The 16179-nt window shown below is 33.7% G+C and overlaps 1 protein-coding gene across 11 annotated transcripts in view; it reads right to left on the bottom strand.

The window, feature by feature from the left end:
- The window catches only part of NEK7 (NIMA related kinase 7), a 151703-nt gene that overhangs the window by 14886 nt on the left and 120638 nt on the right, over nucleotides 1-16179 (bottom strand). For all 11 annotated transcript variants that reach the window (XM_054248271.2, XM_017966515.4, XM_054248269.2 and 8 more), the window contains 2 exons: nucleotides 9169-9263; nucleotides 4988-5101 (listed from right to left, as the gene is read on the bottom strand). In XM_054248271.2, coding sequence (XP_054104246.1) covers nucleotides 4988-5101; nucleotides 9169-9263 — 209 coding nt within the window. The remainder of the gene's footprint in view (nucleotides 1-4987; nucleotides 5102-9168; nucleotides 9264-16179) is intronic.

The raw sequence follows: 16179 nt of genomic DNA, 5'->3' as shown, positions 1-16179 counted from the left end.
ATCACTGTGTTGATTTTAAATACACCAGAAAATCAAGACTTCTGTTGTTTCAACAGCAATGGAGATGATGTCAGCAATTTGCAAACATTTGAGTGAAGCAGCAGGAAAGATATTATCAGGCTGCACTGCTAAACTATTTCAGGAGAGGCTAGAAAGAACCCTCCCTACTGCCTCCGTTTCTCTAACTTAAAAAGAAAAGCAGAGGGACACTGTCCACCTGAAAGAGGAAGACAAAAATAACAGAAACGAGGTAAAACCAAAATATATTCATTAGCATTTATGAGGTGAACGTTTATGGTTCATTCATTCTCTATTAGTTCTTTCACTGAATGTGACCTTTCAGGTTGATACTTTATGGTATAATTTTTTTGAGTAGTCTCATTACTTGATTTTTTTAAAATAACAAAGTTTTCTATCTGTGGGCTGGAGGTCAAACGTCACACAATGAACACAAATTTAATGTAAAACAAAAGAGACATTATGTAATGTGAAAACTAATCACTGGATTAAAAATTCTGATTCCAACATCACATTTTGCTGGTTTCTTAACCTATAAAGAGTGTTAATGAGACTTATTAAACTAGTAAGTTTTCTAAATATAATCAGAATATAATCACAATAACCACAAATACTGTATCCTTCAACACTCTTTCTGATAATACATTTAAAATTAATACTAAATAGATAAGTATCTGCCATAGCAGGCAGTTCAGATCAGCAAGTGTTGTTGTAATAACAGTCTACTTGATTAACATTTTAACCAGCTTTCCAATGTTTGACAGGTGCTTAAATTTCTTTTTCACTCAAAGCATTGTCTTTAGTCTTCCTTCAATTTATCTCTACTCAATTTTCTTGAACCAAGGGCACGCTTTATCCTTCTTTCTCATTTCCATTTCTTAAACTTTCACCTGTAAACCCTGTACTCAACTTACGGAACTTTCTTCCAAAGCTATCTCCTCAAACCTAACATGCACTCTGTTAAAAGCAACCACCGAGGCACCACTGTGTCAACTTTTCTTATGCCTTCTGTATTCAAACTAGAAAATTTTAATAACAAAAAGTATTGAATGAAACAAAGTATATATTTTGTTTGATATTAATGCTGACATTTTTAATAGTATCAGGTAAATTTCTAAATAATTAAATATAGCTATTTACTATTGTTTTTTACTTAGAATTCATGAGACAAGCTAGTGAACAAATGCATAGTTTTGATGACTACTCCAATGTCTCTCCAAGAACTTAAATACTGAAATTGAAGGAAAACAGTCTATTTATCTTATTTCCCAGTAAATGCACACCTGGCATTACAGAGATAATGATGCTTATGTAAAATAGGAAGTAATATCAATAAAAGAAAACTATCACATCCTCTGGCCTATCTTGTGAGTAATTTTCTGCCTTATTCTAGAGAGAGTTCTTTGGAGAAGTTTCTCTCGCTCATTCAATTCTCATTTATTGGTTCATCCATTCTTTTAAAAAATTTATTCCTTTAACTCAGATTCCCACCCTCACTCGCTCAATCAATCAGTCAATCGATTACTAAGCCTATAAAAATGTGTCGGCCCCAGGCCCTAGAGATACACAGATAAGCAGCAGAGTTACTGATCCTCAAGGGCAGGAGCTTGACAGCCTGCAGGGAGGCATCCGTGCAAGGAAGCTACTACAACATGGTGTAACCGCCAAGGGAAAAGGCAATGGGGAAAGAAGAAAGGAGGTCAGGCAAAACCACACAGGAAAACTTTATGTACAAGTTACATTTGAAAGGAAAAGAATGAGTTTGTTTGGTAAAGAACAGGGAAAGAGGTATTTCAGAAAGAGGAAACATCATCTACAAAAGCATGAAAATTCATGGAACCTCTAGTAGAACTTGCATTGATAGAGTTAGAAAAAAATATCTGATGATCAATAATCCTTGAGAGATGAACCCAGGTCTGTTTATGAGGCTTTTGAGTCACAATTCCTTATACATAAGTAAATATTTGCTTCACTGTCACCAACAATACCAAGTTTCACTTAAACTAAGAGATATTCAAGGAAAGATATGTATCTTTTCAACCCAGGACCCTTGCTTAAATATAGTAACTGCCCATTAATACATGAATGAGATCATTACTAGAAAAAGGAAAAAATACAAAACAGCAAAAGAAATCAGAAAGAAAAATATTTAAGTAAGTCACAAAATACAGATTCTCTAATATCATTCATGTGTAGATGAAATACTTCAATCTGGAACCCCAATTGTTTGTACACACTAAGTCTAGCATAATTCAAAAGAAAAGATTTGACATACAGGCTTATTTTTCTAAAACTATTTCTCATTTTTTGTTTTAATGCTTACCTGTTATATATGTTGTAGAATATAAGATAGGAATTTAAAAAAAAATCCAAACTTTGAAACTCTGAGTTCTTCTAAATAGAATGACTATGTCTAGAAATAATTTGTGTAGAGTTCCTTAGAATTCCTATCAACTGAGGCTGATTGGCAGTATAGCTAGAATTCTCACAAAATGTTCCCTTAAAATCCTGTTTGGGCAGTGGCCTTAAAAATTTGGCAGTAGCTAAGTAAATCTAGTAAGCTTGCAAATACATATTTGGTACATTAATTTGCTTAAAATTTTTTATTTTTCAAATATTTACACAGTCTGTTACCATTTTACCTATAAAATTAACAAGATAAACTATCTTTTCATTAAAAGTTCACTGTTGAAAAACTCTGTACTTCACTTTTTATTGGTTCCTGTATTTTGCCATACTAACAAATTAAATGGTAATTTGAATTTTTAAAAGATCTAAATTATCAAAAATATTTAAGACATTATTACACTTCCAAATTTGGGATTTTTGGCTACTGTGAACTCTTAATAAATAATTATTTTACAAACAAATTTGAGTTCCTACTTAAGGAGAGAAAATATTTATTAGCACATCTGCATTTCAAAGCTCTTATTTTGAGAACTCTTCTACATAACTAAACAGATTAAAGTAACATTGTTATACAGTCTGCACATTTTTATATTCATTTCCTTAGTAAGAATTATTTTCCATATTTACCTAGAACTATAAGCTTTCTATTTCATCAGGGAATGAAAACGAATTTTACCAATATGAGGAATCACACTTTTTTGGAAAGTACAGCATATAATGTGTTTTGCTTTATAGCTCTTTTCGAAACTGGAAACTATATAGAGTGAAGAAAAAGTGGAATCTATTTTCCTTTCCCAACTCTAAGACCTTCTATCTGGGCCAGACTTTGATATTTGCCCCTTGGCTGAGGATCCGCGTATCCAACTTCACACTTAGCTGCAGTGAAGTAGCCCTGCAGGCAGGCCGACTTCAACGAACCACTAGTGGTAGCATCATTAAAATCCTGCTGAAGGTCACCATGGTAACCGCCTGCTGAGGCTTCGCTGCTGCACTCGCATCTCCTAATCAGCTACCATGTGAAATGCAAATGCAGACAGTCTGAAAATTAGTCAAGAAGAATAGGGGATGAGGATGCAGATATGTGAAATATTCATGCGCTTCATGGAAAAAAGAAGACAGCATGAATGACACAACAAAGAAAGGCCCCTGACATTCTGGCTATCATTTTGCATTATTGTTCACACCCTACTGTATTTCCAGGCCTACGGTTCTGAAGTTGGTTTTGTGAAATGCCATATTTATAGTCTATACCCAAAATAGTAATTAAAAATGGCTAACGTAATAGTATTAACATCAAATAAAGATAATACTTTTAAATTATCATCACTGCTGTGTAAGAGTTTATTCTAATTACCTGAATACAAATGCTATGGAGCAAAAAACAGGCATCACTGATTATCAGTATCAAAACTACCAGAAGAAAAAGTGCCTATTAAATTCTAGGAACACAAATGCTTTACATGTGGTGAAAATTCTTTAGAGATATTTATTATTCAAGTTACACGAACTCAAATTTCCTTACATAATACTAAGACCCAATGCTATTCATTTCACAATAGAAAGACTGACATGATTACCTAATAAGTGAACATTATAATTGTTTTATATTTTTCCTTTTCTCCTTTCCATTTTCCTGGGGCAAAAAATCTGTTGCTCATGAGAAGGTGGGATGTCCTAACTCAAGACACTATTTTCTCTGGGTAGGTCCCCGATGAGTGTTCCATAAAGAGCTTATACGAAACATTTTAGCTGACCTGAGATACTGCTACTCTGCATACCTCCTCCTTCACCATTGGTAAAATCATGATGTATTAGGCTAAAATGGGAGATGTTTTGTTCAATGAAAGAATGGACACTGGGTAGAGCCAAAACAACTCATTTCAATGGGTTACTAAAGCAAGCAAGCATTCAGACTCAGATCTTAATAAGGTAGCCTTCTAAGATTTTCAGCCACAGCTAACACACTTTTTAAACATGTCTACAATGATAACCTCAAAACATTTCCCTAGTGGAATCTGAGTATAGCAGTGAGGTGATGATAGGACAGGTATTGTCAAAGGAGGGAAGGTAAAGCTTAAAGAATGAGGTTCAGAGATAGGTAGTTAAGAGATGCACGTTTCGAGTTTTGGAAAACATGGATGAATGGGAAGTTCTGCCAAAATAGCAAGTTACAACGGTGTGTGCATCTGGGACTGTGAAAATAAGGAGTTAGCCCTGTTAAGAGGGGCCATCGAATATGATGATTAACTAGAGCCTAGGTATGAGCACTAATTCTGCCCTTTGCATCGTTCAGTACACTGTAGAGTCAGCTACTATTCTTAACACACCTAGGAAGTGGCCAATTTTATACCACAAGTTGGGTTGTGTTCCACTACACATTATGAATTGCGGTCAACTCTTTAGACAGCAAGTCTCCAAGTGAATGAAAAGAGAATAAAAAGTGCTAGTTCTGCCACCTATGCCATTCATTTAAATTTCCGGATAAAGTAAAATTTCTTAATAAGATAAAAATGTTAGCAAAATGAATGACGGACAAACATGTGAACTGAAAAAGACTTACTTCTTCTGAATAGTGATCTGAAGGAAGAGGTGGGTAGTCACACTGTTCTATCTTCTTACACAGCGAGTATAAATTCATTTTGTCACCATAGAAAGGACTCTGTAATGCAGCCATCTGTAAAATGTCCCCAATGAAACTGATATAGTTACATGGTAACTTAAAAGGTGATTTCGTCAAGTATATTATACTGGGGTAGAAAATAATTAAAAATATTCCAAATAAAGTTATCTGGGCATTTTGATTTTTATGAATATCCCTTTCTGGGGATATTTGCTAAGAGTTAAAAATCTTACTGCAACTTTTGGTTATTTTTTTTTCAACATTTTAAAATTCACTAAAATTGAGAAATAGCATATTTCTTTACATACAAATCAACATAAAACATTAAGAAAATAACATATAATTTTAAAACTCTTTGTACCTGTAATGACATAAAAACAACTGGTATATCCAACAACAAAATCGCCATTACACCGTACAGCTCAACCATATAAAACAAACATGAAACTGAAGTTAAAACTGAATTGAAATCTAGCATAGGGAAGAGAATGCAGAGCATTTTCTCTTGTATATTAGTTTCTGAGTAAAGGTTGTTCTGAGAAGAAAACAAAGTCTTCTCAATTTAAATATAATAACTGATCCCCAAATACTGTACAATCAATTAGAACTCTTTTCTTTTGACAATGTCTCAAAAACATTAAAAATGTTCAAAAGCTCTACGAATCATAGCTGTAATTCAAGGCTTCCAAATGAGATTTTTATGCAGAAAAACATGACTCGAAGGATGAGCAACTTTAAAAAAGACATTATTGAATTTAAATGTATTTTAAGACAAGGTTCTAACTTGACATTTAAAGTGCAAGCGAGTACTGTGGTAAGCAGGGTTACAAACTAAAAATTCAATTTAAAATGTTCGCATCCTGTTCAAAAGCTTCTAAATCTTTGAACCGCAGCAGCAAGAATACAACACGGAGTGCCAGGCTGCCCCAAAGTCAGTCACCCTTTTCTACATGTGCTAATAAGTTTGATTTTGGAAGGACAATGTGTACATTCCCCAGACAGGCAGAGTGTGTGTGAAACACGCTGGTCCATGCTGTGCTACTCAGTGAGCGTCAGTGGGGACAGGACAAGCTGAAAATGGCTCTCATCTGTCTTCTGTGCTCCAGACAGAGCTTTAACTCCTTCAGAGCCTTGATGAGAAGGGGATGGGTTTGGAAATCAAAACTGGAAAGTAGCTCGACAAATTTTTATCTTGCCTATGCTTTAAATAAAACGTGCACACACCTATATAGCAGTACCTTGGGAAGAGTTGTTTCACATGAAGAGAAAAAAATTACAAACAATTTGAATGCTCTTAATCATATAAAATGCTCTGAGAGGAAATTTCCAAAAGAACTGCAATAATAATAATAATAACTTTTGTTTCAAATGCAAGGGCACTTTATGATAAATGTTACCTTAAAGATACAACTGTATATATAAACTATAGTCTCTCTGTGTTTGCAAAACCTTAGGTAAATGTACATACATTCATTATCATATGCTAGGCATTCATTACAATCCTTTTTCTCAGTACTGCAGAGTGTTAAAAAAAAAATCTCAATGTCCCCTAAGGAGTTAAACAGGAATAGTATATTTTCATGCATCTCCTGCTTTGACAGATGAAAAATGTCAACTGTCCTGTTTTTATTTTCAAGCTTTTGCACTATTCATCTGGTTCATTAGTGCATCTCGATGCCGCCCCTGACAGCTGCTCGCCCTCTCCTCCCAGCAGCTGAATTTTTCAGGCTAATTTGATCCTCCACACTGAGACGATCGCTAGAATGATTGACTTACTCCCTGACCTCCAGGGTCTGACTTTCCTGATTAGTATTCTGGGGGTGTCGGAGGGACGAAAGCCCACTGTCTGTCTTCGGGGCTGGTGGCAGCTCTCTTTTTTTCTGAACTGTAAGCCACCAACCTACAACCCTGTAAGGATGCAATTGCCGCGCTGAACAATAAAGGAAACGTGTAAAACCTACTTTTCCATGTAAAGGGCCATGTAGCAAAAGCACAGCATCTTGATTTTAATTAGTAAAGTCTACTTTGTTGCATATCAATTAAAATTGTACCGCTAGTTTTTTTTTTTTTTTTGAGGTTTCAGGAATATTTGAAAGTCTAATTTTCTGAGTTTAAACTACATTTTCAAAAAAGGCTTCCTACGTCTTCATTGTTAATAGTAACTTTTTAGTGGGATACAATATAAAATATCTGCGTGACATTATGACCAATTTTTTAAAGTCAAACTGCTAGGTATTTCTATTAACATTACATTGAAATATAACTGAAAAGAGACAGAAAATAAAGTTACATTAAATCTTTAGAAAAATTCTAGTTCTTCTAAAAGACTGGCATGGAGAAATCAAGAAAATGCATTGGTGTGAAAACTCGTGTTAGCATGATAGATACTTAACTCAAAATCATCCACAATACATATAACTCATGGATGCAGGAATGTCCAAAGACGTAATTTTTATTTCCACGGCATTTTAAGCTCACATGAAAATGGGACATTGCCTCTCAAAGGCAAATTCAAAATGTGATAAATTATTTCAGTTTTGACATGAGTCTGCTAGACCTAAAAGAATAATGCAAACTTCCTCTCAAAAACCACTTATTATCTCAACACAACTTTTTCTTTTTTATTGCTAAATTTAATGTAGTTATTGGAAACCAATTTGTTGTTTACTTTTAGGGATTTAAAGAGAAAATGTTGCTTGGATAATATTAGACTATGGCCTAAAGGAATCTAAGGTTAACAGATATAAAATATTTTAAATGTACAGAGTAACTAACTTTTAAACATTATAGTAACAACATAATCAAACCAGTTCTTTTTAGCATTGTAACAAATTATTAACAAAACAGAACACAGTGAGCATAATCTCGTGTAATCTCATAGGCACACATAAAAACATGTTTTGTTACATGACTCATAATTCTTCACAATAAAAATAATCCAAAGTACGAGTTTATTTAAGAATATTTAAAAATCTTTTCATTTTAAGTAGTTGTTAACCACTTTGGTAAGAAGGACAAAATAAATAATTTCCAGTTTCTCAAGGAAATCTGAATCTGCTATCAAAATAATAAAAGAACATGACATGCATTCTTAAAAAGTCAAACAACACCTCCTAATGCTCTACTTCAAGTAACGGTGGCACAATTAAAAGAGATGACTCCATCATATATTTCATTTAAGTCAGGAGGACAAGAGACACGAAATATAATAGTAAGAAATGCATTGGCATCTATCCATCCTCTTTAGACTTCTCTTATGTACACAAAGGTACGAAAATGATGTCCACACAGGGATATGAAAATGCTTCCATGTATTATATTTCCTCACTTTATTAAAACCTACTTAGATATAGACTAATTTTTAATTAACAGCTTTGACTCAAAGCCTATATTTGAAGCCTATATTCCTAGGAAAATTATCATTCAATTAAAACAAAATTACAGAAGTCACTAGCTTGAGATACTTTTTTACCATTGCTCTATAACATAGATATAAAATGTGTTGCTAATATGCTTTCTTCTATCCATCCAAATTACTACAGTCCAACATTTGTAGAGGACCTACCTACCTGATTCCATCTTCCTTTGATAAATGATCACCAGTGGAACAAAAGAAAGAGTATTTCACTGAGCTTTACCAATACAAATTGTCACTCATGGAAACTAAATTGATAACCTTGAAGGACTATCTGTTTGCGTAGTATCCTTAATGCTAAATTACACCTGTGTAAAAGTGAAATACAATATTGATAAAGATATTTACTATACTTTCATATGTATTAAATCCAATCCATTATACCTCTCCTTTAATTCATGGATCAAGATCTACAGATGTTCAAATGTGCATTTTTACAAATGCAAGATATACAAAAAAGCATTATATAAACATAAAAGTTAATGTTTTAAAAATAAACTTCTCATCAAAAGAACACAATTTAAAAATATATTACATAGGAATGTATAGTTATTAAATTCCATTATACAAAGTTTTAACTCGATTAATAATTCTTCATAATTAAAAAGCTGTTTAATTCAGAAAAAAATAAGTACATACTATAACGATAGAGGAAATAGAGTAAGTAAAACTGCATCAGTATTTGGAATTTATCAACATTACCTACCTCATATAGTAGACAGCCAAGAGACCAGATGTCAGATTTGAAGTTGTATCCATTTTCATGTATTCTCTCTGGAGACATGTAATAAGGTGTACCAACTGCAAAAAAAAAAAAAAAAAAAAAAAAAACCAAATAAAATAAGAGGTGTATAAAAATAAAGACGTGGCTGTGGTAAGAAATTACATACAAAATTTCGAATTTAAAAGCATCACCAAATTAATTCATTAGGATCAGAAAACTGTTTTTTGAGCATATTAAAAAGTTTTTAATTTCTTCTTTATTCCCTGACCTTTAAATAGTACATTAACATCTGTACTAAACAATGTGGTGGGTTAAACTTTTATTACCTTTTCATCAATCCAAGAAAAATTTGGAAAGCACAACTAAGGGGAAAAAAGTAATTCTGATAAGAATACCTACTTAAATGATTCACATTGGCTTTATTTTTTAAAAAAAAAACATGGATTGCATACCCCAAATAATTAAGATAATTTATTTTAAAATAAACAGCATTATATAACAATTTAATAGAGTATGCATAAATAAATCATATTTGTTAACTTTCACAGAAACATCCCATAGAACGCAGTGTGACTCTTAACAAATGATGTAACACTTACTTCCACTTTAGAAAGAACACCACAGACTTTTATACATCAAAGGGTTACCTAGTAACAAATGTGAAAGGGCACTGGCATCTCTGGAAAAATATCTTGAGTTATTGTTACTACTGAGACGTTTTTGGAGGCAAGACACTCAAGATAATTTTTGTTTTTGTTTGTTTGATGTGCTAATACTTTTTTTGTGTGTGACTGTTTTAGAAAATGCTATTTATTAAACACTTGAAAATAAACAAAGGCATATATGTTATATTTTGAAGTATAAAAATAATTTTAATTTCAAAGTGAAGTGTCTTTAATTTCAAACTTAGATGGTTATTTCATCATCATTAGTCTAAGGCTTTTTGCCAAATAGAAAAATCAAAGTATGAGAACATTTTAGAATCTTATTTACCTGAGAAAAGGGCTACTAAAAATTGTTGTTACTCAAAGAGAAAAGGGCATTCCCCTTTTTCTATTAATTTTCAAGAATTCTCCAGGTGTTTACTATAAACCTTAATAAGACTAACAATAATGAACAGGGGTCTGTAATCAGAAGCAACAAAAAAATTCACACCAATAATCAAAGCACTATACTCAAAGGCAGGAGTCAGTTTTCCAGAAGAATAAAGTTATAACCTAATAATTGCGTGTGGAAACTCTAGTAAGCAAAAGGGGAAAACATCATGCACCATGACCCATGATACCCTACCTGCATCAGAATCCATTTTTACTAGTAAGGAATAGCCCTAGTCAGACTGGATGAAAGAAAAGCATTTACAAAGTGATGAAGAAAAGACATACGTATAAAAAGAGTATCCAAACAGAAGGATATGAAACAAATAAAATATGAACTATTAATGTGTGAAAATTAATGAGACAAACTTTAAGATGTAAATTATTTAACTGCACCACATTTGCTTTCAAGACAAACAGGTAAATATGCCAATTTCTGTAGTGTCAGAAAAGCAAAGAACTTTGGAAAACAGCTAGGTTTAAAATATCTATATTATTACTGTGTAAAATAAACACAAGCCATCTTGCTTTGGGAGTTCTAACCACTTTCACCTGTAGTTTGCGTAAGTGACACCAATTATTGGAAATATTTACACACTCTCTCCATTTAAGGAAGGATGGTAGGTATAGCTGGAATAATAAACGGGCTCTCCTCCTGGTTTCAGGACATAAAGCAAGTGACTGGCAGTGAGGAATGTGCAGAGAGAGGCTTCACAGAATCCACAGGGGGGCAACTGAAAACACTGAGGCTTGAAGGTTCAGAGTTTACCAAAAGCAAAGGTAATTTTAACCAGTAGCTCTGGGAAACCTGCTGATACATTAGGGGTTTGATATGAGTGTGAAAGATTGATGATAAGGAAAAAGAAGAACAAATGCTAGCATTTTACAGAGATTAGCCCCAGCATAGCACCTTAGCTGCAACACAAACTGAACTCACGGACGACCCAACCGAAGGGAGCAGAGGAAAAGAATGATTAGGAATTTGACTAAGCTAAACCTAAAATGTAAAAAATGTTAATGTACAAAAATCCTTTTTCAGTGAGCTACTGGAGGTCACTGCAAAAAGTTACACAGTCAGTTAACACTGCTACTTTAAATTTAGATACTGATTCTTAATATTATAAATAATAAGCCTCTTTATATTAAATAAGCATATTTTATTTCAATATTTAAACTGCAATATATTCGTTACTATGTATATTTAAATGTAAAGCTAAGGATGCTACTCACCTCTTTGATCAACAAATTTCCAAGAGTCATTATATAAGAAGATAAGTTTGTACTCTGCACTATAATTCTTAATTGCATAAATTCATGATTGACTGTGGAACACAGGCCTAAGAGGGAGGTTCTACTGTCTCCAGACATGCTCCCTCATAGGCCCTTCCGTTCTGGACAGGGGCTCTTACGCTGACACTGAGCAAAGAGGCTCAGCCCCATCACGTAAACTGATTCGTTCTTACCTGTCCAGCAGAGATGCCTAAAAGTTTTAAATACTCAGGAAAATTTGCAGTAATTTAAATGCAGCGATATGTTTTCAACACTTCAAAATGAATGAAGATAGAATTATTTCAAAAAAACCTTCTCAAAGATTCATGACAGCTGTGTCTATGATTACTGTTGCCTCAAGAATGTTGTGACTTCTAACAGCTGTACAAGAAAAGAGAGTTATGGAGTGGTATGACTAGACATTAAAATGATCATGTGAATTACTGTCCAATGTACTGAGAAGCTTGAAGACTACAGCACATGTAATTCCACTGATCTTTCAAGAATTTATGATTGTAGGTAAAATGAGAATATATTTTGCAATAGCAGATACTTATGCCACCTTAACCTTCTGACATGAATAAAAGTAGGAAATGGATGATAACATTATAAAAAACAGAGGCTGACAATAAAGGCTGACCTTTCTTTATTCAATAATAAAAATAAATTAACATATACTAAGGCAGACATCCATATGTAAAAATCCCTTTCATTACATTGACTTATTTTAGCTATATGAGAAAAGTTTTATATGGTATATACTCCATAAACAATAAATATATTCTAATCTTTATCCTGAATAAAACTGAAGTTCTGCAATATGTTTCAGAGAACCAAGTTCTGCTCACATGGTGCTATTATGGAAGATATAACTAAATTAATTTTCATCAGAACAGAATACATACAGAATTGTTTCAATAGTTTAGCTAACATTTTAGCACTGTAATCTCTGCAAAGATTTGGATGAAAAAAGAAAACAGAATGACTGAAGCATCCTCATATGTGGTTAGCTTTGGTTTTTTTTTTTTAATGTGCTTTTTAAACAAGGGAGGCAGCACAACACCAGTGAAAGACAAATCTCTCTCACATCTTACATGTGCCACTAGCTAGTTTAACTTCTCTTTTTAATTCCTTTCCTCATCTGTAAGATGAAGTGATGAGAAAGATGAGCTCATCTCTGAGGTCCCTTTTGCTTTAAAATTCTGAAGCACTCATAGAAACTCTACAAAAATCCATCTGGAAAATAAAATGGAAAAAAACAGTCCTTTTAAAACTATTACTAAGGACAGATGAGTGAGAGTGTTTTAAGTCAGAGAATACAAATAAATGAACTGAGTTTAGAAATATAGTTTCTTTTACTAAGAATTAGAGCAAACTACAGAAAAGAAAGCTTTGAACATCCTTGCTGGGAAAATTAAAAGGAGACAAGTCATCTTACACCTCAGTTTGATATAAACACACACACATGCACACACCCCTTCAGGGAATAGGACTTAATTTCCATTCTTTCCTTCGTACTCATGAGTCAGCTCAGAAATTATGTTGGCAGACAGAAGAGAGAGAGGCCAAATTTACTTCATTGTAAGGAGTATTATCTGAGGTCAATATAGAATGGCTGAGTAGGAGATCAATATTTCTTCTGCAAAAGACATTTATAAAATAAAATTTGTCGTCTTTGAAGTGCAACCAATAGTATTTAAGAGCTTTAATAATGCTGAAAAAAAACACCTAAGCATATTTAATTGTTATCGTTAATGTGCTCCAGGCCCTGTATTAAATGTATTCTATGTATTATCTTGCTGAATTTAACAAAAGTTTAACATGCCCTGCTGCATGGCATACACAGTTCTAGGTCTGGAGGTGACAAAAATAAACAGGACAAATCCTTGATCTTGCAGAGCTCACAGTCCAGTGTATTATAAGGTGGTTTTATGAGATTTTTCAATTATTATACTGCTTTAGAGAGAAGGCATCGGGAAGTAGGTTGGATAACTTGCCAAAAATCATAAAACTAGTAAGCCTGTAGACCCGGACTTCAAACCCAGATAGTTCTTGTCTCCTGCATTTAAGCGGATGGTTATTTCATTAAAACTGACCACTGTGAAATACAACTGAAAAAAAAATCTGTATCTTTCCAAATTAAGAAGCAGAGAAATATTCTAAAAGTCACAGCATGTACATATGAAAAACCAGGAATAAGGGTCCAGGTTCAATGGGCCACATGTGAAAATTATGCTACTCTGCAGCTACACTGATTTAAACAAATACTTGTTAGGGTGAGTGGGAGGTTAAACGTGCACAGTTTAAAATTAGATATCAGCTTTGTACCAGAGCAATTACTTAAGTCAAGAAGGGACTGAAAGTTAAAAATAAATCAGTGAAAGCAGCCTATAGTACTGACTGAACATATGCTGCCTTTACAGCTCTAAACCACCCTGAACAACGAAGGGGTATAAACCAAACAAAGATCTATCGAGAGGTGCTAGGAAAGGTGTGGGAAAAACAAACATGTGACCACAGGTGGCACCTGGCACCAAAAATGAAACTGTTTTAATGCCTGGTTCAAGAACACTAATTTTCTAAGTTGAAATCAGAGGATATATCACACTTGGAAATAGTGTGGGGAACATGAATTGTACACTCAAGAGACTCTAGTGTGAAAATTCTGATACCTAGCTTGAATGATGGCCATGCATTTACTCTGCTGGCAATATCACAAAATCAAAGAACCATTTGTCTCACTGCAAAAGGTAAACAGGAGTTCAAGCAATCCTATAAGAAAAACAAAAACAAGAACATAATTTCCTCCCAGGGGATTTCAAATATTTGCTTAGCACAAGGATCAATAACAGAGTTTTAGTTAGCTTTTTTTTTTTAAGCAAAAATCTATCTCATTTTTAGGATGTACAACAAGCACATACAAGTAAATTCATACACAAACATGCAAAGAGAAAACTTTCTTTTTCTGGGAGACATTATAAAAGCAATTAAAATGTCATGTCAATATGTTATTAATTTAAGTGTTTTCATTTGTTTTTCTCCTTTCTCTAGAACAAGCAGTCAGATGTGAAACCCTTCATTGTATATATTAATAAATACAATTTTGTTGTAAATAGATTTTCCTGAATAGCAGATAGCTATCATTAATTACCTACAGGCCCCTTTGGAGTAAATATCGTGTTTAGGTTTTTTAACAGATTAATTATCCTAATTAAGTTTTGTTAAAATTACTTTTTATCCCCTCCTATATTCAAGTCCATGGCAGAGTAAGCCTCTGAGAAGCATGATTGTTAGTTAAGGTGAGAGGTCCCTTGAAGAATACAAAAACTCTGCTAATAATTTTTTTAAAAATTGCCGATAAGCTAACAATGAAAGAAAATGATTTGTTTATAAATTTATATTAAATCAAGTGTGGCATTTTCTCCCTTGAAAAGTAAATGTAAATTATAATACAATAAAGTACCTACAAAAACCTATAATAAAAATGTGAAAATTTAACACCAAAATATCTCTTCAAAAAAGAAAATATTTATTTTCAGCAAATGTAAACTTCCTCTAACTTTGGAACTTCTAGCTTTTAAACAATTTCACCTAATCAGGCTTTAGAGGAGGATATGAATATCTCCCCAGCTGTCGCGTCTATTAAAACGACGTCACAGGCGGGAATTTTGCCTCCATGATCTTCGCCTCTTGGGTTACACCTGTTTATGTTATGGTAGTGGCAAGAGACTTTGCCCCCATAAGAGCTGAGGGCTTTATAATAGAAAGACTACCCTAGATCATCAGTAAGAGATGTAACAGAAGGGGCAAGGGAGTTTCAAAGTGTGAGAGGGATTCTCTCCACCACTGCTAACTGTCAAAAGGGAAGAAGGAAGCCAGGAGCCAAGGAATGAGGGCAGCCTCTAGAAGCTGGGAATGGCCCTCAGCTGACAGCCAGTGAGGAAACAAAGACCTCAGCCCTACAACACCAAAAGACTGAATTCTGCCAATAACCTGAATAGACAAGAAATGGACTGAACCTCCAGAAGTCCTGCAATTCTACAGATACCTTAATGTTAGCCTGGTTAGAGTCATACTGGACTTCCGACCAACAGAACTGAAAAATAATACATTTCTGTTGTATTAAGCCACTAAGTTTTTCATAATGTGTTAGGGCAACAATCAAAAATAAACACAAATGTGTTAATGATTCATGCATTGCGTGGGAGAGTGAAACACTCAATTCAATGTGGTATGGACCTACCTCACACCAAGAATTACTAAGGACTGAGGGGATTAAGAGAAAAATGTGTATGGTTCAAAACAATGTTTGACTTCTAAAAGCTCACTGGATCATTTTGGGATAGATGGTGGCACCGTCTTTTCTCTTTTTTTAAAAGTCCTCTTTCATTGTCGGGGGTGGAAGGGCAGGAGAAGGCAATATATTTGCCATAAGAAGAATAATATGGTTAACAATGTAACGTATAAGGGTTATAATTATAGCCCTTTGTAATTTAAATTAACTCTGGCTTGGTCACTAACTGGTACAAATCTAAACTGATAATCATATCTATCTGCAAGAGATGTAGAATAGAAATCAGTTAATGTGCTGCATGGCACTTAGTCCATATGAGCATTTGAAGCTTGATAT

The sequence above is a fragment of the Callithrix jacchus genome, chromosome 19 (genome assembly GCF_049354715.1).
Source record: "Callithrix jacchus isolate 240 chromosome 19, calJac240_pri, whole genome shotgun sequence".
Classification (NCBI taxonomy): domain Eukaryota; kingdom Metazoa; phylum Chordata; class Mammalia; order Primates; family Cebidae; genus Callithrix; species Callithrix jacchus.
Note: the sequence above shows the minus strand (reverse complement) of the source record. Positions and strands in the feature narration are given on the sequence as shown.